This window comes from Zophobas morio, unplaced genomic scaffold (genome assembly GCF_036711695.1).
Source record: "Zophobas morio isolate AGI-343-1 ecotype UQ-CSIRO unplaced genomic scaffold, CSIRO_AGI_Zmor_V1 ptg000076l, whole genome shotgun sequence".
Taxonomy (NCBI): domain Eukaryota; kingdom Metazoa; phylum Arthropoda; class Insecta; order Coleoptera; family Tenebrionidae; genus Zophobas; species Zophobas morio.
Genome location: NW_026972181.1, coordinates 1886230 through 1912856, shown reverse-complemented (window position 1 = coordinate 1912856; position 26627 = coordinate 1886230). Strand labels below are relative to the sequence as shown.

The window sequence follows — 26627 nt, the reverse complement described above, 5'->3', positions numbered from 1 at the left end:
AGGCATAACAAGTACATAAAGCTTACATAAATACATAAAGTTGAAACGATGGAAAACGTGTACCCCTGTTCACAATGGACGAACGTAATTCTTATGCTTATGAACGTTTTATGTAATCCTTGTGTGCGTACACAAAGTTGAAACAAGTTCAACTTTGTGCACGAATTATGTCAAAATTATGTTAAAATCTAGGGACTTTTGAATGCTGCTATTGAATTCCCTATGACAGTTGGCACTTGGCACTTCACACCTTTGATTAAATTATATAAATTATAATCAAAGCTTCACACTGCGAGTCTGTTCTGTACTGCGAGTTGTCAAGTTCGAATATCGTTGAAATTATAGGTTAGATATTTTGATTGACTCAGTTTGAGGTTAGCCGTTTCTATGTTTAGCCAGGAGTTATTCCGTTCTGCGTTTGCGCAGTTTAACAATTTTTACAGAGTTCACTCTGACCACTGTGAACGTAGATAAGCATACGCCAGACACAAACCAAAAACGTAAATTATCTTATGCGCTCGTTCTTATGTCTTATGTCCATTGTGAATGGGCAGTTACTGAAGTGTAATTATGGTATGTTTTATGGTGGTCGAAGGGACGTTATTCAGTAGCGTAACAATCAAACTGCGGGCCTGTGTTCTACAACACTGTGGGGCCCCTAATGAACAGTGAAATAAAAATATTTAAAAATACGAGTTTAATGAGTAAAGTATGAGTAGATTGCTTACGTTTTATTAAAATTATTCTACCTGAAACACTGAACTAAATTAAAAACAAAATACAGAAACTACCTGATTACATATTATTAAAATATATAGGAGTACAATTATACATATTTGTTAGAAATAAAAATGCCCATTTTTTTTATCTCAAAATTATTTTCTTCTTGCTTTCAAATGAGCACGAGTTGATACAACATTTGACACATCTAAGCTTCTGGCAATTTGATTTCCGATTCAGAGATTCAGTGAAGATAATCTGTATTGGCCCATTGTGTTTCTTAAAAAATGTTTAGTTATTTTTAATTTCGAAAAAGATCTTTCCGCTGAAGCCACCGAAAGAGGTATTGTAAGAAAAATGAAACATAGCTGTGATAATTTCAGTGAAACTAGGGCAGGTACTAGGTACTCATTCTGTAATAATTTCGCAGTACAGTTTTTTTTTTCTACTTAAAAAATTAGTTGTAACATACATCAGATATATTTTATTATTCCAAAAAACCACCACAAGTACAAAATTAAAATTGTTGTGAAAATACGAAAGTTTTCATAAAACACAACTAAAACTGAATTTTTTTTCACGTCTTATTACAGCATGAAGTTTCACTGTAGATCTGAGGACAAAATTTAAGTATTTTGTTGTCCTGCATCATAAATTAGTCATACTTTTGTATTATAAAGATTTGGTAATTTACTACATGGGATGTTAGATTTGCCACAATGGGATTGCGATACTGCGACAGGTTTATTAGAAACAGATGCTGCTGCATTTTCGGCCGCCGGCCGCTAAAACCCGAGTTTATTGAGTCCATGATATTGAGATGCCGCCAGAAGTCCAGCCCTTTGCAGCAAAAAATTCGTAAATAGCAATGAACGATCGATCCTGAGATTACCGCACATTTTAAAATTTTTTATTTCGGGATGTAATTTGGGCAATAATATGTATAAAAAAATCTAATAAAAAAAATGTTCGTGTGACCGGATCGGGCCCCTTGAAGAAGCGGGCCCGTGTTCCGGCGAACACATGGAACACCGGTAGTTACGTTACTGACGTTATTCTATTATTTTTCATCGTGTGTTTGCATTCAAAGCATTTAAAGCGACACAGGTGTGTTAATATATAGATAACTCGAATTAATGTGTGGGTGAAACCTTTTCCTGAACTATATTCTTTAAGAAGGAACTGTTTTGTCGCGCCTACTCTAAACCGGTAAAGTATTTTTACATGTGTGGACGCAGCACGCAGTTTTTGTATTTACAAATACATACTTTAGAATTACCGGAAAAACTTTTTGTTAGAATATTTCGAAAAATATTTAAAAATAAATCGTTACGAAAATAGTAATTAAATAGCCAATTACTACTATTTTTTAATTCGTTCTGTTTACCTATATTTATTTTTTAATATAATTTTAATATTTATTATCTTAAAAAATGTCATTTATATGTCAGTGAGATCTAATTAAACACTTTGCAATTTGTAAATAAATTTAGTTCGGTTATTAAGCTTTTTTTTTAATTTTTGGAACATATGCAACTGCATATATCTGCATATATTAAGAAAATTACTGCGTATTTGCATAAATTTGATGCATATCATATCATGTTTTCCAAAATTTTGCTGCATATTTTTCGCTCTCTAGATATGTAACTAGCTTTTCGCTCGCGTAGACGATTCGTTGTGTTGAAGAGCATTATTATCAACCTTCAAGTAAAAAATGTGTTGAAGGACATTAATACAATTTCCAGTAAAAATCGACATAAAAAATATTTGCTCATAAAACTTTGTCACCCCCTTTCATCTTCTTAGGGGTGAAATCTCGAAACAATCTGAGATACGTGTTTCATTATTTGTGTTGAAGAGTATTAATACCAAGTTCCCCGTAAAAATTTAAATTTACAATAGAAATATTTTTTCCGTACAAACTTCGCCACCACTTTTCACCCGCTTAGAGGTTGAATCTCGGAAAATAATTAAATACCTGCTTCATTATTTGTATTGAAGATCATTCATACCCCTTTTGGGGTTGAATCTCCGAAAATGCTTAAATACGTGTTTCGTTATTTTTATTGAAGAGAATTAAAATGTACCAGGTTTAACGTAATGATCTAAATTTACAGTAGATAGATTGGTCCTAAACAAAATTTTATCACCCCTTTTTAACCACCTTAGGGGATGAATTTCGAGAAATCCCTTTTTAAACGATGCCTCCAGCATAAAATGAACATTCTCTCCAAATTTCAACTTTCTACCATTAGCGGTTTGGCCTGGGCGTTGATAGGGCAGCCGGGACATTGCCTTTTATTCTACAAAAAGATTAGGGACGAGCAAAATTATATTATTTCCATATTCTAATGAATAGGGCATATCAAACTCAAATTTTTACAGATGTTTTTATTTTTCCTCTTTTCAATTGCGTAATTTTTATTTTGTATATATGCGTATGTAACGGCATATTTAAAGTAACCATTTATTTTTTCTCTCAAAACGGGACACGAAAAAAATTGATAAGTAAAAAGATGAGACAGGCTAAATAAACATGTGTATTTCTGTTTATGGCAGAGTAGATTATACATTTTAACAAAAATTAAGAAAACTCTTCGATTTTTTTATACTTATCTGAAGAACAGATTTGCTTTAATATATTTGGTGATGCCATTAAGTATTTGTGAAATTCAAGACATGACATATCAATATTGAGTTTCGTAATTAACATTGATTTTAATACGGTTATTTGCAGCTGTGTTTTTTTCGTTGTCCATAATTTGTTCATAAAGGACAACAAACGTTCTAAGATTACGTTGGTACCGGGCAAACACAGAATATATTCGATAATTATTTGAAAATACTTATGATTAAGACTATTATCACGAAAATGTTGAAAGAAATTGACCCAAGGGTTTTTAATTGACGCTTTGATTCCATTCCTCTAAATTTGATGTAACATATTTAGATATAAGAGAATATTCATTAAATACTTCGGTATCACGATCTGCTTCACTAAATCTTTTCTCAATCAGAAAATTGGTTCGGACGTTTTTTGAAAACGGGACATTTTAGTGTCCCGAATCATCCGGCGGGGACAACGGGACAAAGCACCGAAAAACGGGACAGTCCCGTTGTATGGTCACTTTAGGCATATTGCATTATATAATGATTTTTTGCGTGTCACTTGAGCAGGCCAGGTAGTAAACTCAAAGGAATGTGCAGTGTGCAGGTATTAATGAGACTTCATAAATCCGATTATATTATTTGGTATTTTTTTTTAGACGGTTGTTTCTTGATTGACATATTTAGTGTGTTAATCCTTTTAAAGCCTAAAATTTCGGCCATAACTGTTTACAGTAGAGACCAATTAGTGAATATCGGCTTCGTCTTTGGAAAAGTGTTTGTCCGAGGTCCTCAATAAATCACAATTATAGCTGTTTATAAAGGGATTCCAATAAACATTTCACTAATCTGCAAGTAGCAATTTTAAACCGTAAATTCGGCGTAAAGGTATGTACAAAGGTGTATATTAGACGATAGGATACAAAATTTTGTTATGGAAAACTTAGAAAAACATCTGATTATTAATTGTAATAAAATAGTATATTAAAGAACGAGTTTCATAAGGCAAATATTGAGGCACGAATCCAACTTTATAGAACGAGCGGCGAAGCCGCGAGTTATATAAAGGATGAGTGCCTCAATGGCCTTATGAACGAGTTATTTATACTATTTTTTCTACCGCACACGTTTTTTCCCAAAATTTAATTGAAATTTGTATTTTTTTTAATCTGGGGACTTTTGTCGTGGTTGGTGATGGGTTGGTCTGACACTAACCTTGAAATATTTGAGGTTCGAATTTTCACAACAACAATTGTAATTCGAATCAATTTGAGTTTTTGTAATTTAAAATTGGTTAAAATGTCTTGCGAAGAAGTTACGCGTCCAGAAAGGTGGGAAATTTTAAGTTTAGATTTGCCACTGACATTCACCTGACATTTCTCGTCATTGCTACCAATCTTACCGATCTAAATTACACCAGATCTATTAAAGAACGCCTTTCCGCTATTAACGAACTGCTGTGACGTCATTTGCGTGCGTTAATAGCTCTATTAGAAAACCAAAAAACGTGGGCGGTAGAAAAATAAATATTACCAACTATTATTCCAGTTTTTTTAACTCAAATCAATAAATCATATTTTCATTTTATTTCAGTATATTAACATATCTTTAAATGATTATTAATAATATTTTACAACTTTAGTCAAACTCTAAAACCATAAATTATACAGGTGCGACCGCCAGATACCGCCTGCTTGGGGCAACACAGGACCGTATTTGTAACGAACGGTAATTCTATAGGCACGCGACACGACTTACGAGTTCACAAGGACCTTACTGCGAAAAACCGACTCGGCATTGTCAACCAAATAATCCTAATTATGACATAAAGTTTTCTTAAGTATGCTTTAGGGTGGCGCAAAAAAAAACGATTTTTTTTTTTAGTCTCGTGTCATAATATGTTCGTTTAGCATGTTTTAAAGACCCTCTTCCAAAGGACAGCTCAAAACAAAAATTTTAAAAGGTCGTTCCAAATTTTTAAAAAGTTCCCAAATTGTCAAAAATTGATTTTCTTTTTGTTCTTCTCGTTGCGGTTTCCAAAATTTTTGGCTCAAAATATTAATTTTGAAAGGTCGCTCGTATTTCTTTTTTAATTTACAAGAGCATTGCCTTGGATGTTTTCGAGCGACTTTTTAATATTTATATTAAGTTTCAATGAATATTTTACCTTTTAATTAGTGAGCTAATCGATAAACATACAGCACGAGATGGAAAAAAAATCAAATGCAATACTGGAATTATAATTTGTTAATAACTCGATATTTGGCAAATTAAACTAGCAGTATAATTGTTTATTTTATTTTGAATTCTCAATTTTTCTTCCAATTCTTTATCATTTTTTGTAGTCGACTAGCATTATATTTCTATCATTATGGATGTCAAAATTGTTCATAAGTAGGCTGATTTCGGTAGACCTTGCCATAATAATGTTGGAAATCGTGCCGTAATGCTGTGCCTTAAAGGCGTCATGACAACGTCTATTCAATATTTATTCTTTATTAATGGTTAAATGAAAAGTACAATTTGTATTTCTAGTGGTTGTTGTTCCAGAGGATGAAGTTGTTAGCGCAGCAGTAGCAGTAAATATGATGATTTCAGCTGACAGAGCAGCTTTTCAAAAAGGCTGTCAACTTGGAAAATTTAGTAGTGTTAACGTCATTTCTGATCTCCATCATACATTTTAAATTGCAATCAGAACACCAGACGCTTGAAGATTTGTAAATTTTTGACTAAAGCAAGAAATTAGTTAATATACAATGTTGAAACTTAAAAGACAAGTAATCTACCTGGGTCACAAAATATCCAAGCATAGCTTTTTCAATCACTGTTATCACCTTATCACTATTTGCTGACTTCAAAAATTTTTGGTACTGTTTTATGTAAAAACTTCTAATTTTTTTTTTGGCACTAAATTTGGTTCAACTTCTGCAGCTTTTTTCAGATTTAGTCGGATAAATTTTTGTAATCATTTTGTAAAAATGTTCTTATTTATTTAATATAGCAACCCTCATCCTCGTTTACGAGATTTTATGCTAACGTCTTTAATATTAAAATGTAACTAATCGAATTTTCAGTATTTTGATGGCCTAGTCGACGACAAAATAGCGCATGATATTTTTTTATAATGCGGGATAATGGCATACATGAAACTTTCGTACATGCCATAATCCCTTGCATTATAAACTAATATAAGGTGACCAGATTTCAAAAGTCCGAAATCGGAATATTAGTTTCCATTTTCACCGTAATCTGATATATAACTGCTTTGAAAATTTTTAGTTGTTATATACCAACAGTACTGACATCTGCTGACATTTACAACAGTGCTGACAACCGTATCGATACAAGTTTTGTTCCCAATTTTTCACAAAATAAAATTACTATTCATGAAAATTAGTGATTTATCCGAGGATTTATCTTTATTCTTATCAGATTTATAGAAATCGGAATATTCACGGAACGAATGTTTTAATCGGAACATTTATTGGACGAAATTTGAAATCGGAATTAGAGTATTGAAATCGGTACAGTTCCGATCAAATCGGAACGTCTGGTCACCTTAAACTAATATAAAGTTTGTCTAGAATTATAAGAATTTTATGGACTCCCAAAGTTAATTCGTTTTACAGCCCTGTTGTCAATTTTATTGTACAGCTGAAGAGCGGGGCGAACTCAGGTACAGTAAACATCGGCTTTCTCCTGACAGGCTCTTTACCTGTACAATAGAATTGACGACATGGCTGTAAAACGAATTAACGTTGGGAGTCCATAAAATTCTTATAATTCTGGACAAACTTTACACTATTTCTACACCATGCTAAGCCTATCTTTGCTTTCTAATGGTATAAATGTACAATTTGTTTTCGGAATTCATAACAAAGTTTATTTAAATGTTGTTAAAATGTTGTAATTGTTTACATAAAAATATGGAGTTATTAAAAATTATATTTCCAGCATTGTGTGTGATTTTTTTTCCATCTCGTGGTGTATTTTCATCGATTATTTCATTAATTAAAAGGTAAAACTTTCATTGAAGCTTAATATAAATATTAAAAAGTCGCTCGAAAACATCTAAGGCAATGCTCTTGTAAATTAAAAAAAAAATATGAGCGACCTTTAACAAAAATTATAAAATATTAAAAAAGAGAATCAATTTTTGATGATTTGGGAACTTTTTAAAAATTTGGAGCGACCTCTTAAAACCTTTTTTTTTGAGCTGTCCTTTGGAGCAGGGTCTTGAAACATGATAAACTAACATATTTTCACACGAGACTCAAAACAAAAAAATTGTCGTTTTTTTTGCGCCAGTCTAGTATGCATTTAAAGTGATCTTACAATAACGAGTTATCCACATATATTATTTTTCAAAATTTAAGCAAATTTCAAGGTCGACAACTTACCAGTGTAGTTAGCGGACATCACAACCCTCGCAAAACTGTAGGGTCGCGGACGTTACAGTAAACAACACGTTTTGTTGTACATCTGTGTTGTACTCGTCTATAATATTGTAAACAAAAGAAAATGTAACTAAATAATATGTTATATAACAGAAAACACAGAATTTATATTGCTTTCACTCTCATGTTTCAACACTGCTGCTGTACATAGCAAGGATTTAGAGCCGTTTGCATTGAGGGCTTAATGCTGATTGTTGTTGACATTAAATGCCAAATGAAAAAGTGACAAGCTGACAAGTTACTAGAAAAACATTCTGATTCAGAATCAGAATCGAGAGAAATTATGATTGGGGGGTATGTCTTCATATGGCGCACTATCCCATTAACCGCTTCCAATCATCCCTGATCAGCCGTTCACAATGCCTAATAATATTTTGCCATTTGTCTGCACCTACTGTAGCAAGAGCTGACCGCCATAGGGACTGTACAACACCGTGTTCCCAAATATGTTTATTGTAATATAGTTTACACTGTCCTCACGCCAGTTCAATTGGAAACTACTGACAGTGGTAGGAATATTGAAAAATAGATGGATAATTCCTCTTGCTCTCGTCACTGCCATAGCATTTACCCTAGACATATTTATAAATCTGTTCTTTTAGGATCTCTCTTGGGTGCTTTTAAGTTGTTCTTCTAACTTCTCCACTCCGTAAGAACATAATCTATCATAAATATTGCGATAGAACGCGCTCATAGAAACGATTCAAATGTAATGCGGTTCTTGACGTCTTAACTGACAGATCAGTCACTATTGCGTTGTCGATAAAGTAAAATAAGGAGGTGTAAAAAAATACTAAACTACACAGTTAAGATTAAATTTTTGGGTTTTGCGTGCCCTTGACCTTCGCGCCCATTTTGAAAAATAATATATAACTAAGTATAATAAAATTTCAAGGAAACTAACTAATTTTTGGGTTTATATGGCTCTTTTTTCACATTTACGCCCCATTTTCGATGTATATACTAATGCATATTTTGTCTGTTTTTTAATGCATAGGGGAAGGGGGACACAACCGGGCATGCTGCCTAAAGCGGGCACCCTCTTTTCCATTGAGGAGCACCCTCTTTTCCATTGAGGAGCCACTAAACGAAGACAGGATAAAATGTGATTCCTATGATTATGGGCTTACGAAACTTGTATAGTTCCATCACTTGAACAGTATCTAATAAAATTTTATTGGTATTTCAAAGTTAACCATGAAGGTTGGACTCACAAAACTATAAATCACAAATTCAACCCTCGATGTTTCTAGCCCACTATACACTGGCGGCACGCTCTTTTTATTGGCGTCATTATCCCCCTGCATTGTCCGACAATCCCTCACAGTAGCCGTTGTAAAATTTTACTAGGTACCGACGTAGTGTTAGAACTGTACTCCGTATTCTGGCTTTGGGTCATTTTTCTGTGATCTATGTCAAGAAAATTAATTATTAAGAAGAATTTTTGTTTTGTAATGTTTCAGTGTGAGCTTGATATGTTATTTGTTAATTTCTGTTTTTTTTTTTGCAGAGGAAGGTACTTTTGTTGTTATTATTAATTATAAGAGGGTACGACTCTCTCTATCTAGACTAGACTATCCATAAACTATTTTTTTTTAATAATTTTTCTTAAGGTGCCCGCTTTAGTCTCCTTTCCCCTACGTTAATCCATATATGCTTTATAGTTATTGCATATCCGCATTTATTTCTGTCCCAAAAAGTTTCAAGAAACGAGACTGAATTTAGCAGCACCTTCGAATAACCTTTACTTAATTGTTGAAATTTTTGCTGATACCCACACTCCGTCACTGTTTTAACTTTCAACAATGTAAGGTATCAAGATATCGGTAGTAATCGTGTGTGCTTCAGTTATGACGGGGTCGGCGAGGATAGTAAAAACAAACATACGACACTGCGAAGCTGGATTTGCTGCTGCGTAATCAAGTTTAGTCAGTTGTGTGTTCTGTGATTACTTGAGTTTAGTTTAATTTAAACTTTGACGAAAGAGCCTGTGGTTTTGATATCTGCAACTGTATTCATATTTTCCCACGAACGATATTGCGTACATTCCCAGTAAACCTTTTTATGTGTCTGAAATGTGTCAAAAACAATCATTCAGAAACATGAAACGTTTCTCACAGAGCCTGGACACATTTCTGGAACATCCCGGCAACCAAAAATGTCCTACCCTTATTATGTTTCATTTGAAACGTTTCATGTGAAACCTCTTTGAAACATTTCATGTGAAACGTTTTTAAAACAGCTTTGAAACATCTTGTATAAAACATCTTTCTAGGTATCAAGAATGTTTCACCAACAAATTAATACCTGTATATTTTTAATAGCTATGCTATAATTTAATACTAGACATATATACATATGTGTATGTGGATTATATTATCATATATACTTACCTACTGAAATTTGGTTTGGGGTTCGAAATACGGGCTTCTTTTATCACGACCTCAACAAAATATTATTTTTTAATATCTTTTAGTAGAATTCATTAAATCCACAAACATACATAAATAACTAAATAAAAAATTCTTTTAATAAATAAAATAAACACTGAATAATACTACTCAATTTTTTGGAATATGTATTTATTACATATATGATATGGTAATTTTAAACAAAAGTAACTTACAAAGTGCACAGTTAAAATAAAACAAAATACAAAAAATATAAAAAAATACTGACAGGAAGTTAAAGTTATACATACAACTATTTCTCAAGTTTTCTCGTGAAGTGGAGATTTGCTTGTCTCAGCCATGTAGAAACAGTTAATTCAAATATTTTGTCGGTTAATAACGGAAAATTTTTTCGAACTGCATCTAAAATGTACTTTAAATCAATAAAAATAATAAACACATACATATTATTACTTTTTAGTACATCCATAATGATCAAGTTAGACACTTGAAAATTATTTTTTCTACCGAGCCAAGAGCATTTACGAGCCAATTTATCATCAAATATGCGGCGCAAACCCCTTTTTATATTTTCTTTAGTGGAGTTGCCTCCACATAAGCGGAAAATGTTGTCCTAATTATTTGATTTAAATTTTAAATATATACGTATGAACACATTAGATATTGCATATTTACCAGTTCTTTTCTGGCGTCCTCGCCAGATTTTAATCTTTCTTCGTATTCACATAACAGCCGGTACTTTGTAAAAGGTTGTATACATGCATTACTAATACTGTCAGTATTATGTAATGGGGTATGTGTAGGATCATTACTAATTTTTTGTAATAATCTTTTCACCATAATTTCTACCCGAGTGGTTTTTCTTATAATTTCATTTAGTTTGTCTACAATTTGATCTACAAATATAATAGCTATGTGTAATTTTCAGTTTCAATTTTATTTAAACTTACCATCAACATTACATGGTTCAGTAATGATTAAGGAGTCTTGTGGAGAAGTATTAACTTCTGAACCTAACGATACTACAAAATTAAAAACTTAAAGTACGACGTTTTGATATTGTAATCTACGTACAGGTCGCAGGTGAATCATTATTATTACGTTCCAAGCTTCTTACTGATACTAAAACAGAACAACAAATATATAAATGAACGATTAGATGTACAAGGCCGGCGAATAAATTTCGGACTTCAAATTTACTGTCACGTCAAAATTTGCATGTAGTTAAATTAGACTCATGACAATGAAATGACATTAGTGTCCGAAATTTATTGATTGGCACCGTACTCTATTAGTCATCTATCGTACAAGTATCACCAGAAGTAGTGGCAATGTCACCATAGGATTTGGCAGATACTAAAATCATGAAACATAAAAAATTACACAACACACTTCGTTTTTAACATACAAATTTCATTTAGGGATCGTGAAGGCACTGTCGTAGCTGGCGAAGGTGGTGCTGAAACACAAACGGTTTTTTCCACACAATATAAAAATTAAAGCGACATACTTAAACTTTATGTACTATTTTACCTTTAATAATTTTTGGCGGAGGTGGAATTTGATCATCTTCCTCTTCTTCTAGTACATCAGTTATAAAATCCTTAAGACAAATTGCCTTTCGTTTGCGTTTCTTGGAACGAACTTCTTCTCCCTCTGACTCAGTTACCTTTTCATTTTTTTTCTCAAAGGAAATAGCTTCCTTATATGATACTATAATTAAAATGTTAAAAACAGTACGTAACAACGCGAAAAAATATGCATACCGCTATTTTTAAGCATTACCCTTGCCGGCCAAACGTGCCATTGCTTTTCTGGGGGAGTTGCATTTTTGATATGTTTTCGTATATTCCTCTTCGGCCAAAACGAAAATACTTCGTCGTTTTTGCTGAAGACCCAATTGTTGGGAATGCAGGATATTTCCCGATAATCGTCGTCCTTGGTGAATTCAAGAACAGTCCACTGGAACGACAAATTAACGAGAGAGAACAAGCACTATTTTAGTGCTATAATGATTATTTCCATTTCTGATGAAACACCAATTGCTGTACGAATGATGTTTAAATATTATTAGTTGTAAGTAAATATCCCACAATCGTAGTTTTACTTCTGGGCTGATCTAAGTAGCAAATCAAATAAAAAGAAACGAAGACTAAAACGATAATTATAATGATAAGACTACTGTAAGTAGGAATTGTTAGCGTAAAAACTATTTCTTTCATCAGCATTATGAAATTTTAGCTGGTATTAAAAATGTAATTAATTTTATTTATGCCTTAAATAAACTTCGGCCAATATACTTTTTACAAATACTTAATAAATAACAGCAAAAGCATATATGGTTAACCGTAAAATCACAAAGACTTTACAACCTTAGTGATGCTGCTTAAAATTTTCTAAAATATTACAACAGTATGTTATAAATAGCTGCCCTAGTTTTTCGTGACACCAGTACAAATTTTAGTTCATAATTTTTTACTGCATACACACCAGTTTCGTCTTATACAAAATAAATTTATAATTAAAAGATAATTAGATTAACAAGTACGAACCTGATGAACGTGATTTATTGTTTCTCGTTATGCAATAGTGGTATAAAAACCAACGTTTCTTCATTGATGATATACTTCAGGCATTTTTGTTTAATATCGTCACACTGTATCTTACACAAATCTTGAGATAAATGGTTTTGTGTTGTTACTATATTAAAAAATTCTTGAGAATTGCAAGGTTCAGTGTACAATGATGATAGCGGATATAATTTTTTGCCATAAAGAAAAATGTTATTGTTGAAATTTTTAGCAATATACTTGACACAAAATATACTGTTATCACTTAAAAGGACAAAGTTATCTTTGTCATTTATTATAATTTGAAAATTTTTCAATTTTAATTTCTTAAAGCATGTAATATTTTCATTCAGTTGATTTTCTACTTCATATTCTAGTTGGGGATAACTGACACCAGTCTTCTCATTTAATTGTAGTCTTTCGGTCAGCCTGCAAACAATTTGTTGTAATGGTCGACGTGAAGTTTTGACCATTTTTTTAATATTGTATAAATAATTCTCATATTTGAAAGCGCTAAATTCATCCAAATTACCATGAAGCAAGCAGTCATTTGGCAAATGTATTAAATTGTGTACATTATAAGAAACAAATTCCTTCCCATATAATGCACCAAAATTTTTTACAAAATAACGTAATAAATCACAAGCTGAGTTGTTATATTTAAGATACAATTCAGGTGAACACAGAAAACGAATAGCCGTGTGTAACGACATGAAATGTAAAAATTTGTCTCGGGGTAAAACATCCTTTAATATTATTGGTCCTGTATACAGCAACAGTTGTCTAAATTCTGTTGCTTTAAAACGATCGACTTCGAGAAGACTTCTAGGAGTTCTTGCAAATTCTATAGGTATAACTTTTTTAAGCTTCAAGATGTTTTTAGATAAAATGGCCATTTTCGAGTCAGGAATTCTAACATCTTTTTTACCTTTCACCCAAAAAAGTACTAGCCGTTTCATCACACCTAAGCACACAAGATGCATGTAGTCCAAACATACGTTACTAACAAGCCCTACGTTTAAATTTTCAAGTGGACTATTATACAAATGAAAATCATCATCTTCTTTGTTTTTGAAGGAATCATCTGTGCGCAACGGAGAAACCAAACTCTGAAAAGTTACTCTGCCATTTATGTACTCGCCTTGATCAATACATTTCGTACAACCATGGTAGCCTGTGTGACCCTTGACACCTAAAATGAATGCCTTGGCAGGAGCATCGCAGATAATCTTAGAAATCCTAGGAAAAATTTTTGTTTTGCCAACCTCTAAACCATTTAGCTCTAAAAATTTGAATTCTTGGACAAATTCATTTAAGAACTGACTAACATCGCTTGGTTTTTTCATACCGTGATATATTCCACAAATAAATGGAGGCGATAATCTTGACTCTATTGATAATAATATGGGCCAAAATTGACTAGTAGAGCTTTTAGTCAGTGGCAACCCATCTATGTTTAAACTGAGTTTTAAAATATCGTTCTCTTTTACTGTCTGGACATCAGTTAAATTATTTAAAATTCCACGCGCAACCCCGAAGTGATAATAATGTCCTTCAAGTACATCAATAATATTACATGATCTGGGCGTTTGCAATAGAGTTCTAGCGTTTTTGGGTAAATTGTAACCACCTTGTCTTAAAATTTGCAGCAAATCATTCGGTATTGAAGTATCCAATTACGAATATCATTCACGAAAGTATTATTCGGGCGTTCATGAGCTGGATTTTCATGAGTGTCAAGAAATGGCAATTCATTATTAAGAGTAAAGTCAGATGTGAAGCTATTTATTTCTTGTGTTGACTTCTGCGGCGGCGAAAATCGCCGACGTTCACAATACGTGTCATCAACGGATGAGGCAACAGCCATACTGTAACAATTTGCCGATGGAATATTTTTTGCGGGATCAAGATGATTACACAATTGCACGTTGAATTTATTTTGGTGTTTTACACTGCAAATTTGGCTACTTAATTTTAAATCAGTACTTGTACTCTTTGTGGATCCGTGGGTGTATGGCTTGCAAATATTGTTACGTACTAATCTTCGGAGATGCCGTTTACTGACCACAAGTTTATTTGTTCGATTAGAGAATAAGCTACTTACATGCCTTTCTTCAAGTAATTCTTTTTCCTCTTGCGACATGTTGTTCCGACATATATGTTGACGCTACAACTACGCAAATCACATATACATATGATGTACTAATAAAAATAGTACCTTTAATATACAGTAGGTTATTATACGTTAATACGATAAACTAATACCGATTCAAGAACCTTTATGGTACTTATTTTTTCACAAAACACGAACGTTTCGCGGGAATCCGTCGTTCTAGCACGATGCGCAATAACAAAATACTCCTCTGTCAAAATTGCAGTGCGCAAGCGCTCTGAAGAATGTTTTAAATGCGTCTCAAGAGGAACGTTTGAGAAACGTTTCAGCAAAAATGTGCCTGAAACGTTTCTATTTAGGTTGCACGTTTGTTTATGAAATGTTACACTGGAACGTTTCAAATTATACGCGTTTGGGATGTTTCGTAATGTTTCATAAATGTTTCGTGTTTACTGGGTTGTTTTTGTATCGAGAACGAGAATTGGTCAAGTGTTTAACGTACACTAATTTGACCGGTAAGTTTTGTGTAATCGGAAATTGACTCGTGTTTATAGTGGTGCAATAAATTAATTCAACTTTTTGTGGTTTACGTTTGCTTTAAGTGCAAAATGAGTGATGATGAAAAAAAACTACGTTTACCGGTTGTTTGTTGAAAAACTTAAAATCACCGAAGAACAAAAAGAAGCTACAGAATCTCACGATGAACCTGTCCTACAGTTAGAAGAATTGCCAGGAACATCGGCGGTAACTGATGAAAATACTGCCAGTACATCAGGACAGGCAAAAGCAGGTAAATTTATATTTGCATATACCGTATGATCAAAAAATTGTCATAATTAGGAAAGGGTGTGATCAAAACACTCAGAACCTGATACAGAATCTTTGTTTATTGGAAACAAATGGGCTAAGTAGGTAGGTTCACGTATATTAATCACGGTCTGCTTTTTATCTGAGAACTTTTCGATCATGCAGTATTTTTAGAGAACGAATGTTCATTTGAAAAGCGACAAGTTGGCATTACTTTTTTAATAGAAAAAAAAACAGGAAGTTGATTATGAATTATACACAATTTATCTCAAAGTTTTTGTCATTACAGATCTACTCGCATTGTTTTTTAAATCTTCATGATTTTACAATTGCCTTTTTCGGTTCTTCATCATTTCATATTTCAAAAACTATTCACAAGTTTGTCTTAGATTTTTAACCGTACTATATACAAACACTGTTGATTCTAACTATGTATCATTTTTGGTACTTTCTAGTCTCTTTGAATTTCTTGAAAAAAAAATCTTTTGTTAACCCGCACAACAGATCCTTTGAAATTTTCAATATGGAGTTTTTTTTTTATTAGTGAAGATTTTAAGTGGGAACAGCGACAAAATTGTGTATCAATGTATGAAATATTTTTTTAAAGAAGTATTTGAGAACGATCATTGTTTTTGAGGCAAAAATTATTGAGTAAGGTTTGGTATACCGTACATTAATATAACTGAGATTTTGCGTTTATGCATTGTTTGAGGAACGATTGGATTTCCAACACGCTTGATTGGAAGAAACGACTTGTTATTGATTATGTTCATTTTCCAATTTTTCAAATTCAATTTTCCAGCAATTTATCACATCATATCATATAAAATACATAAAATAAATCTATTATTAGTTTTGCCTTAGTTTTTAACAGTTGTAAACATGAGCATTACTGATTCTAAAAATGCTAATTTTCACTTCAGAACACTTTTCTTACAGATAACAAAGAAACCAGATTCATTTTATTACTGAGAATAAAGAGTGTTTTCTTCCAATTAAATGACCAATTTCAAGTCAAATCGTGCCTCAAATAATGCGTACATGTGGCATATATCTCAGTTAACATGCCGTATCCAAGCCATCCCTCGAGTTCAAAAATTTTTACCCCAAAGACAACCTTCGTTGTCAAATACGTTTTCCTTACAAAAATTCTTTTAGAATGTAATTCTAAAACACCTTTCGTGTAAGTAACCAAGAGCGATTTTTTTGGAAGAAATTTAGACAATAGGTACAATAGTTTCATTTCTAAAATCATTACTGTTTGGTTATAATACTACTATTAAAAAATGAAGACGAAATAATGAATATGTAGTTTGAAATTTGATGTGATAAGACATTAAAAAACCTAATTTTAAAATTATGAGAAATCAATGTATAATGTAAATTTACTTCGAAATTTTAATCTATATGAATTGAATTTTAAGACGATTAAATGCGGAATGATCAAAACTTTTGGATCATTTGTACGGGAAAAGGTAGGTTTACATGATATTCATAATCATAATACACGTATAAAGTTTGACAACACACCGTCAAGTAGTTTTGGAGATCTGTGTAACAAAAATCGTCACGGATGGCGGACTGACCAACAGACGGAAACTGGAGACCACTTTATTCGTACTCTAGCTATCATGATTCATCGAGAAAATATGAAAGCAACCAGTCGCCCGATGAACTCAATTACTTTACGTTCTGAAAGTAACCATTCAAAAAAACCTAAAAAATAAAAAATCACGACATCTTTGAAAATGCTAATAAACTAAATAAAACTACAATAAATTGTTCAAAGTGTTCTGCGTTTACAATTTGCCAGTGATGTAATCGACAAAAAAAATGTTTCAATGAATTCTATGCCTGTTGTGGCATTATAAGTACGATGTGATTTTGCTTTATTAGTTTTTTAATTTTATGAATTTTGACCATTCGAGCGTAAGCTGTTAAGTAAGTTTTGTAATCGAGTCGATCATGCGACTGGCTAATTTCATATTTTGTCTGTCCATCCGTCCGTCCACCCTTTTTGACGATTTTTGTTAGACAGATATACTACCGGACCGATTGTTGTGAAACTTTATATTCAAGAGCGCGGGAAGTTCTGTCGAAATAAACTTCAATCAATTTTTTTTCTGTAGAAATAGAACCTGTTGATAATTTCTGAGAGTAGTTTTATTATTCTAAATTGGAAGGAAAGAAAAAGTCATTCGAAACAAATGTATAGCATGCTCCTTAACCTTTATTTTAATATATACACATATATTTATTTTAACTTACAGAGATTATTATAAAAAATTAAATTCGAAAAATCAAATTTTATAATTTTTCAAAAAAGTTGAATTTTTCAACGGTGCCTCAGGGTTGTTGAAATAACATTCCACCAATTTTTTTTAATGGTCCTAGTAAGTTAAAATACAAGATGTGCATGTATTTCAAGCGAATTTTTCTCATACACTTTCTTGATTCGTTCTTGACGAAAGAACATGTTTGGTTGCCTACATTTACAAAAAATGTCCTTTTTTGGTTTTGCTTTAATCAACAATAACTAAAAAATAGATGGTTTAACAAAAAAATAATTTCAACTCCCAGATGAGCAATAATATTATCTACACTGTCAGATTTTTAAGCCAAAATACGTTATAGCTTTGGCTCAAAAAGAAAAATAAGTTTTTCTGTTTTTATTTTTTATTAAAAAAACGAAAGCCTCTAATGCAATATAAAAACTATTTCCATGAAGATTTTTGTATTACGAACACGTAGATATGTGGCACAAGTCTTCAAGTGCTGTCGCAAGGATGATATTGGAAGTGGCGTTTTTCCGTATTTCGGCAGATTTTAATGACCGTAAGTGTCCTTCAATGGTCAAGTCCAGGTAAAACCTTAGATCATATAATGAATAGATACCAATACTTAAACTGAAAGCTGTGACTAGACATGAAGCTATCTGTTGTCGTTTTCTACGTCAAGGGGAGTAGTATAATGCTATCCTTGTGTGATCACCACATCTTCATCTTTGTTATATGCATTTCATCTGTATATGTCTATTTCACTTCCATCCTTGTATCGCACCAGCGCAAAAAATGGCTTTTGACAGATGTTTCTTCTAACCTCTCTTTCGAGTTGTTGTATAAAAAACAATTTTAGAATTTAGAACAAAGATCCTATTTTCAGTGATGTAATCATAAAGGATCACAATTGCTGCCCAATAATTTACTATTCCTTTCGTTATCTACTGTAAATTATTTATAAAATCAAGCTGTCAACATCTTTCGTACGAAGTTAGTTCAGACATACTTCCTAAAATTTAGGCGCGCAAAATTCAAATAGTGATCAGGCAAGGATAGCTTCATTGTAATCCCTCCATGCACGAGAGAGATGTGTGACAGGAGGATGTCGTCACAGGCTCTCCTAAGGAAAGAACACGGCATGGTGATATCTATTTATTATATGATCTAAGGGTAAAACGCACAAGATACGATACGGCTAATTAACAAGTATTTGTCATCCCGGCAATGCCGGAATTTGAACAAAATATGCATTCAAAATCATATTCGTTGAAAAAGGCACTAAATAAGCATATAAGTTTTAATATGCATACAATTGAAAAAAAAAGCAAATTAGCATAAAAAACAAGTGTCAAATGACTCCAAATTGTATCATAATTACAGATATAAAAAAGTTTTGAAGTGCTTACATTTTTTAAAGAAAGCATTAAAACCTAGAAATCCGCTCTCTAGTTACCAGAAAAGGCATGTTTCGGACACAGACAAAGTAAACATTACTTGTAGAAGGACGACAATATGATGCTTAGAATATTTTGTAATTAAAGTTAGAAATTTTTCTTTAAAAAAATACAGTTTCAGCGTCAAGATATACAATCTCAGATGATGAAGATAGCGATCCTTACAAAAATCCAGAGCTAAGCGAGGAGGAATATCATCCCACGAGCCACAGCGAGAATAGCAGTGATGATATTTCTGAAAGCGCATCGCTGTCCACAGAATCACAAAAGACAATTACTCCTATACGATTTGAACCTGGAAAAGAAGGAAAGAAGGGATTTCTAAAAGGTGTAAAAAGGAAATTATTTGATGCAGGTAAATTTACACAAAAAAACTAAAACTATTTTTGTGATGGTAATGGATTTCTTCTTTCATATTTTTAGACGATGATTCGGCCGAAGTAATAGAAGTAACTCCCGTTTTTGGAAGCAAATGGTTCCCTGAGCAAAGTGTCAAGAAAACATTGAGTGATCGTTCGATAGTTGCCAAACTTGAATATGTAAATGATATTGCACGATTATATACACACCAAACCCTTCATCGTGGTTTATTTAGAAAAACATTAGTCGAACGCGTTCACATGGGAGATGAGACTGCAAGAAGTTTATATTGTTACATTTTTGTAGTAGACGTAGACAGTTCACATGCTACTTGCAAAGGTATGTGAACCTTTATAGTTGTTTTATATTTTTTTGCAATATTTTGCATTTACAGTTTTTGATCCTATGAAATCAATGGGCAAGCTTGAGCGTCAAGAAAGGAATGTTCTAATTGAAATATCACAGTGTTGTCCTGCAGAGGAGAATGTTTATTGGGGACGAGTTCACTTCTTCAACATCATCTGTATGTATCACTTTGTTAAAGAGATCATATACATCGCCAATTGAAAAATCGAAGGAAATGCCAAATACAAAGCTGCGTGCACACTTTTGTTTCATCTCTCGAGAATTTAAAACATGCATTGGCAGACATTTACAGAAGGTAATAAAATGTTCACAAAAAATAAATAGTACAATTATATTGTAATTGCAGATGCATAAATACCACCCAAAAGTCCAAGAAGTTTGCCAAGAACAAGATTTGCGAGAGAAAAGAAAATTACTGACGCTTCTTAGACGAGAAGGTGATCGAATATACAATTTACAATGTAGTCCAGGTAAAAGAATACCTGTTAGGTTCGCAGCTACGCAGGAAATAAAGAATTTTGTAACTTGTCCTAATTGTAAGGGTCTCTTTGCTCGAAGACATTTTTCGTTGCATGACAGAAAATGTACAAAAAGGCCGCCGGATGGAACAAAAATTGTTCGGTTGGCTATAGAGATGGAACAAGAATCAAAAGGAGAGCCATTGGATGAAATTTTATTACGTGCGGTATATAAAGATATGCTCGAAGATGAGATAGGAAACATAGCTAAAAGTGACGCTACAATTAGATTATTAGCTTTGCAGTTAAGAAAGGAACATTATGAAGCTCACCACCTAGCGAATACGAGATCACAATTAAGGAGATGTGCCCGTCTACTGATCGAAGTTAAAAGACGAAAAGAAGCAATAACTTGTTTCGCGGATTGTTTCCATCCAAAATATTATAAACTTCTGACTGAAGGCATTCGAACTATTTGTGCTAAAACGAGCGAAGATGGAAAGGTTACTTTTGAAAGGCCTTCTCTTGCTCTTCAATTTGGGCCATTGTTTTCTAAGATATGTAGGCGTCTTTTAATTCAGTTAAAATATGAAGAGGTACCAAATCACGATCCCAGATATAAACAATACGAAGATTTTTTAACTATTCATGAAAGCGACTTCAAAACTGAAGTATCTATGAATGCTTTACGGGACGTTAAAAACAAGAAACTGCAGAAATATAAACAATTGCCATCAAATGCTGACGTCAGATTATTTTCCAGTCATCTGCGAGATGTTGTCAAAACCACAATGAAGAAATTACACGAGGAAGATTTTTCCCAACATGTATGGAAACGACTTGGTGAAGCTATTTTGTGCCAATTAATGGTTTTTAATAGACGCCGACCGGGCGAAGCATCACGAATGATTTTGTCAGATTATTTTGACAAAAGACGAATGACAACTGACGAAAGCAAATATTTGACTAGATATCAGAAGATTCTTAATGAAAAAATGTGTTTCATGTTTTTAACAGGCAAAAGGTTGAAACCCTTAAATTTGCTTTTGAAGGAGGAATTCGTGGAGTAAGTATATAAATATGACATGAAGTAATTATTTATTGTTTCCGCTTAAGGGCTCTTGATTTCTACATTTCCTTCCGTAACAAGGCTGGAATAAGTCCAAACAATGTCTACTTGTTCCCAGATAGAACAAAGGTTAAACACCTCAATGCATCTGTTGCAATGAAAAAATTCACGTCAGAAATCCAACTAGAAAAGCCCAATTTGATTACTGGGACGTATCTTCGTAAACAAGTAGCAACGAAAGCCCAGCTGTTGACAATGGATCATAACGAAATGCAGATTTTGGCAGATTTTATGGGTCATTCGATAGAGGTTCACAAAGAAAATTATCGTATGTCCGATACCAGCACCCACTTACTAAAGTTGACACGTTTTCTAAGTGTAATAAGTGGAGATGATGATATCGAAAAATTTTGTGGGAAATCTTTTGAAGAACTACAAGAATTTATTCCTCATGAGGATTACGATTTGGAAGATGTTTTAGAGCTAGAGAATTTTGATGAAAACTTATTAGCAAAAGAATTATGTAAGTATTGACTCATAAATTCTACATCTAACAGATAAATTAAAGATTTGAATAACATGTAAGTGTATTAAGATTTGTTTTTTGAGACAGAATTTTTTTTCCATTTTTTGGGAATTGAAGTTTATTGAAATTGTATCGTTTGTGCATTGTACGAGTTGATATCATTTTCGTAACTTTATTTCGTCGGCATCTAGCTGTAGTTAGTGTAGTAACTGTAAAAACTTTGAATGTCACATTTCAAAAATTAACGAATTAGGACTAGATAACTAATTAAATGGTGTTACTATATAGTTTGTCTTGATATTTCTATCAGTGTGACAGTTAACAGCGTGAAAAGTAATTATTGTTTTAACATATTCCTTTTATTGAATGAAGCAGTGATTCTGAATTGGGGCTTCTTAAATCTACAGTTTGAAAAGTTCTTTTCAATCAAACTTTTTAAGCAAAAATTAAAACAGATTTCACAAAGTGTGGTATTCCCTCTTTGCATTAAAAAATAAACTTTTGATTTATATCTTTAAACGTATCTATGTTATTACAAATCGTCGTCTTCGTTCCAAAATATTTAAACAGTACTGCTATATGCCTGCTTTGTTATGTTTGATAGCATGGAATTCAAATCATCCTATTTAGTCGTTGTAAATAGTATACCACTACTTTACGCTCGATGGGTACATTATTGGTGGTTGGTTATCCGATATTTCCAGAGACTTTAAATGTGTATAGACCGGCTATGTGGCCTAAAACTTGAATCCGGCAGTCGCCATATTGCTTAGTACCAAAATCGCGCCAAATTTAAAATCTCAACAACTTCAAAGTTATAAAAACACGAATCCTAACAAGTTTATTTGGAATAGTAAGGTGTTGTCGATGAAATGAAATACCTTCTTGACCACTACTCTTTTGTTTCGAATTACGACACCACCGTACAGCACAGCTCACTGGCTTTTTGGTTCAAAGTTAACTTAATTTATTGAATACTACCGTAACAAACGCGCCACGATTGGCATTATATGCCAAGAGCTGGGTCCAATAAACAAAAAAACCAACGAATAATAATCCACACTCGGCACCCAACAAACTGATGTTGCTACTTCTATTAACGAAAACTTAAAAATTGAGAATTGGGATAGTTCCGGTTATAGGTTAAGTTGGTTAGGGTTGACCACGGTGGTAGAAGTAAGGTGTGGAAACCTCATTCATAGCTTTCCTCAAAATCATTGGTAGAAAACACAAATCGCGTGGTTTGGATTATATGTCATTAGCTGTCTATAGCCACTAGATTACATGTTTTGACTTTTTGTGCTACGTTGTTTACACCAGGGTAGACAACACAAAACACAACCAAAACATCTGACATTTAGTTACTTCAGTGCAACCAACACAATTTGGGACCAGCCAGGAGACCCAGGTGACGCTACTATATGTAATCTAGTGGCTATATAGCTGTCCACACCGCAGCGACGTCTAGAGAGATCAGTTGAAATTAAGTAATAGAAAACTGCATTAAATCTTTGACATTTATGCCAATGTCATTTATTACCCAATCACAAATGTCGAATCATCCACCAATCACACGATTCACACCAAAGACCAACCACAAACCGTAGTGCTGTGATTTATTTTCCCTCCAACGAATCTGTCACTTAATTCATTCATAAATACACTGACAAGTTGAAATGTTAATACATAGATGGACATACTGTGCTGCATACTATTTCGTAGTAAATAAGCCTACTGGGATGCGTGTTTTAATCAACAAATTGGAGCGGCTTGTTTCTACACCTTACTTCTTTCTTAACCACCGTGGGGTTAACAGAAAGGGACTAGCAATGGCGGGGTATCATGTGCTTCAACAAAATACACTAGAATTTAGGGTGATAGCCGCTCTATTCATATTTAAAGTCTCTGGATCAGTCAGCCGGCATTTCAGATTGCTTTCCCTTGCGATGTAGGCGCCACCATAAGTGAGCTGGAGAATCAACGAAGACGATAATTCAAATAATCAAATAGAGTGGTTCCGGTGAGAGATTGGGATTTCTTGACAGTTGACATGTAAGTTGGCAGTAACCTAACACTATAAAATACACTGAAATTCCTACGCTGTCACTCACAGCTGGCTGTCACTGTCTCTGTTACAAATGTAAAACTACTGAAGGTTCCATTACTAAGGTTAGGCCACTTTTCTGACTCTCATCTCCATTGCTTCTTTAAGCTACGTGTCTATTTGAGAGGGCGCTTGCGAGAAATAATTCCAAGCCCGTAAAGCCATGGTCGGGCCTGTTCTCAACTGGGTAAACGTATCGCTCGCCCAGGGTTTCTACCTGGTTTCTCCGAGTTTGTGAGCGACTCTCACATTACGAACGCGTTTCGTAGTGCGACAATGATCTCCGATAAATCTGTTTTACCACAATTTAGAATGATTTTGAAATTTCAAATTTCGCGCGGATGTTACACTTTTCTTCACGTAGATTTAGTGACTTTTCTGTCAATCAATCTCTCACCGTACGCAGTATAGCTGCCAAAGGGAAAATTTTATGTGTCAATCTAATTTACTAAAAATAACATTTAAAGATAAATGTTTTAGTTTTTCTAATATGATCTTTTTATTTAGTGGATGAACCTCTAGACGATGATGTGGTAGCCGCAGATTCAAAGAAAACTGGACAAAAAGAACAAACGTACAGGACACCAACAAAACGAGTCATTACAAGGAGTTTTAAAAGAAAAGAAAGTGAGTCTATTGCCATGCTGACACCAGAACGTTCCACAGCAGAGACTCCACATAAAATGCAAAGGATTTCTCCTGGAAAACCACGAACTCCTTCAACAAAACAACTTGAGGCAATACTTTCTGATCCGTCGAAAAGACAAAAATTAACATGGAATAAAAAAGAAACTGCTTTATTGCAAACAATTTTTAAAACTTACATAGAAAACAAAAAATTACCCACTTTGAATTTCTGTAAAAAAGTACTTGCTGAAAACAAGGACGTTTTTCAAACTGCTCGTAAAACGAGGTCACTGTATAGTTGGATTCAATATCGAATTAAATAGAAATATTTGTGCCTTTAGTTTTTTTGGAATTATGGGTATATTTTTTATTTTCTACCCTGATGGTATATGAGAATGTTTTTAAAACTACTCGTAAAAGTAAATCATTGTATAGTTAGGCTCAATATCGACTTAACTAAAAATATTTGTGTATCTTAGTTGTTTGGAATTCTTCAGAATATATTAGTTTCTGCCTTAATATGTTTTTTTAAGATTTTTCTATTGAGAACGTTTTATTTTCACTCGTGAAACGAAATCACACTATTTGGTATCTGTAGAACTTTTTGTGAAGCTTTAATTTGTGGAAATTGTTTTTTTATTTTTAACCTTGATCAGTTTTTTTTTATATTCTTTAGTTGTGGGTTCATTTCCCTTGGTTGACAAAGTTTAGTAAAACAAATAAAATGTTACTGATAATGATTGCTTTTTATTTCAGTATCAAACATTAAAACTGATGAATTTTCCCAAATTAAGTATTTCATTTATGCAGTGCATCTTTTTTAAAAGTGGTCATGGGGGGGGATTCCTATTCTAAAATTTAGACCCCATGTTAACTTTTGTTAGGGTGAAAACCCAGAGATGATTTTTGCGGTGAAAGTAGTAGATTGTACTTTAATCTCCACTACTACTTTTGGCAGTAAATTTTTAATTTTTCCTTGAAAAAAAAACTATTTTGATTAAAAAATTCTGGTACATCATAGGCTTTGACTTGTCATTTTTGACAGCACAATTTGAATTTAATCATTAAATACCTTTACTTCAGTTTTTAGAAATGAAACAGAGTGATGGAATTCAAACATAAATGAAGAAAAAAGAAAATTTCACCGAAATTGCATTTTTGATGTTCACGATCGAGAAAACCTGTGTTTATAAAACTGCCATGAAATTTTTAAATTGTTCTTTTGTCAGGTATGGGACGATGGGGGAATGCTGAAGCAAAATTTTGTGCAATTTTTCTGTTCTGTCGATAAACCTTTAATGTATCCATTAGTGACTATTTTCACTTTTTTTTTAATTGTGTACTGCGACATGTTGACGAATTTGGGTCACTAAAAACCAGTAATCGAACGAATAATCGAATTTTAGGAACGTCTGGTAAATGTCTGTTTTTACATGGTTGCCTACAATATAGCCACAAAGATATCCAAATAATTAATTTTTTTTAAGAAATATCCTTTAACAAAATCGACAAAAATGACCCACATTACATTCTTTAAAAAAATAAACTCTGAATATTTACTCAAACATAAGTTAACATGGGGTATAAAATTCAACATTGGAATCTCTATGGCCACTTTTAAAAACGATGGACGGTGTAGAGCTTACATTATACATACTTGACAAAATAGCATGTTGTTAAAACATGTGTACTATGA

General features: G+C 33.0%; 1 protein-coding gene across 1 annotated transcript in view; it reads left to right on the top strand.

Annotated features, from left to right (window-relative positions):
• LOC135143858 (uncharacterized) overlaps positions 1 to 25440 on the top strand; it is a 133391-nt gene extending 107951 nt beyond the window's left edge. Inside the window, exons 2-7 of the mRNA XM_064075796.1 lie at positions 19537 to 19776; positions 19845 to 20120; positions 20176 to 20442; positions 20494 to 21671; positions 21722 to 22197; positions 24812 to 25440. Of these exons, the coding sequence (XP_063931866.1) occupies positions 20266 to 20442; positions 20494 to 21671; positions 21722 to 22197; positions 24812 to 25254 (2274 nt within the window). The 5' untranslated portion in view covers positions 19537 to 19776; positions 19845 to 20120; positions 20176 to 20265 and the 3' untranslated portion in view covers positions 25255 to 25440. The remainder of the gene's footprint in view (positions 1 to 19536; positions 19777 to 19844; positions 20121 to 20175; positions 20443 to 20493; positions 21672 to 21721; positions 22198 to 24811) is intronic.
• Positions 25441 to 26627: the final 1187 nt, after the last annotated feature.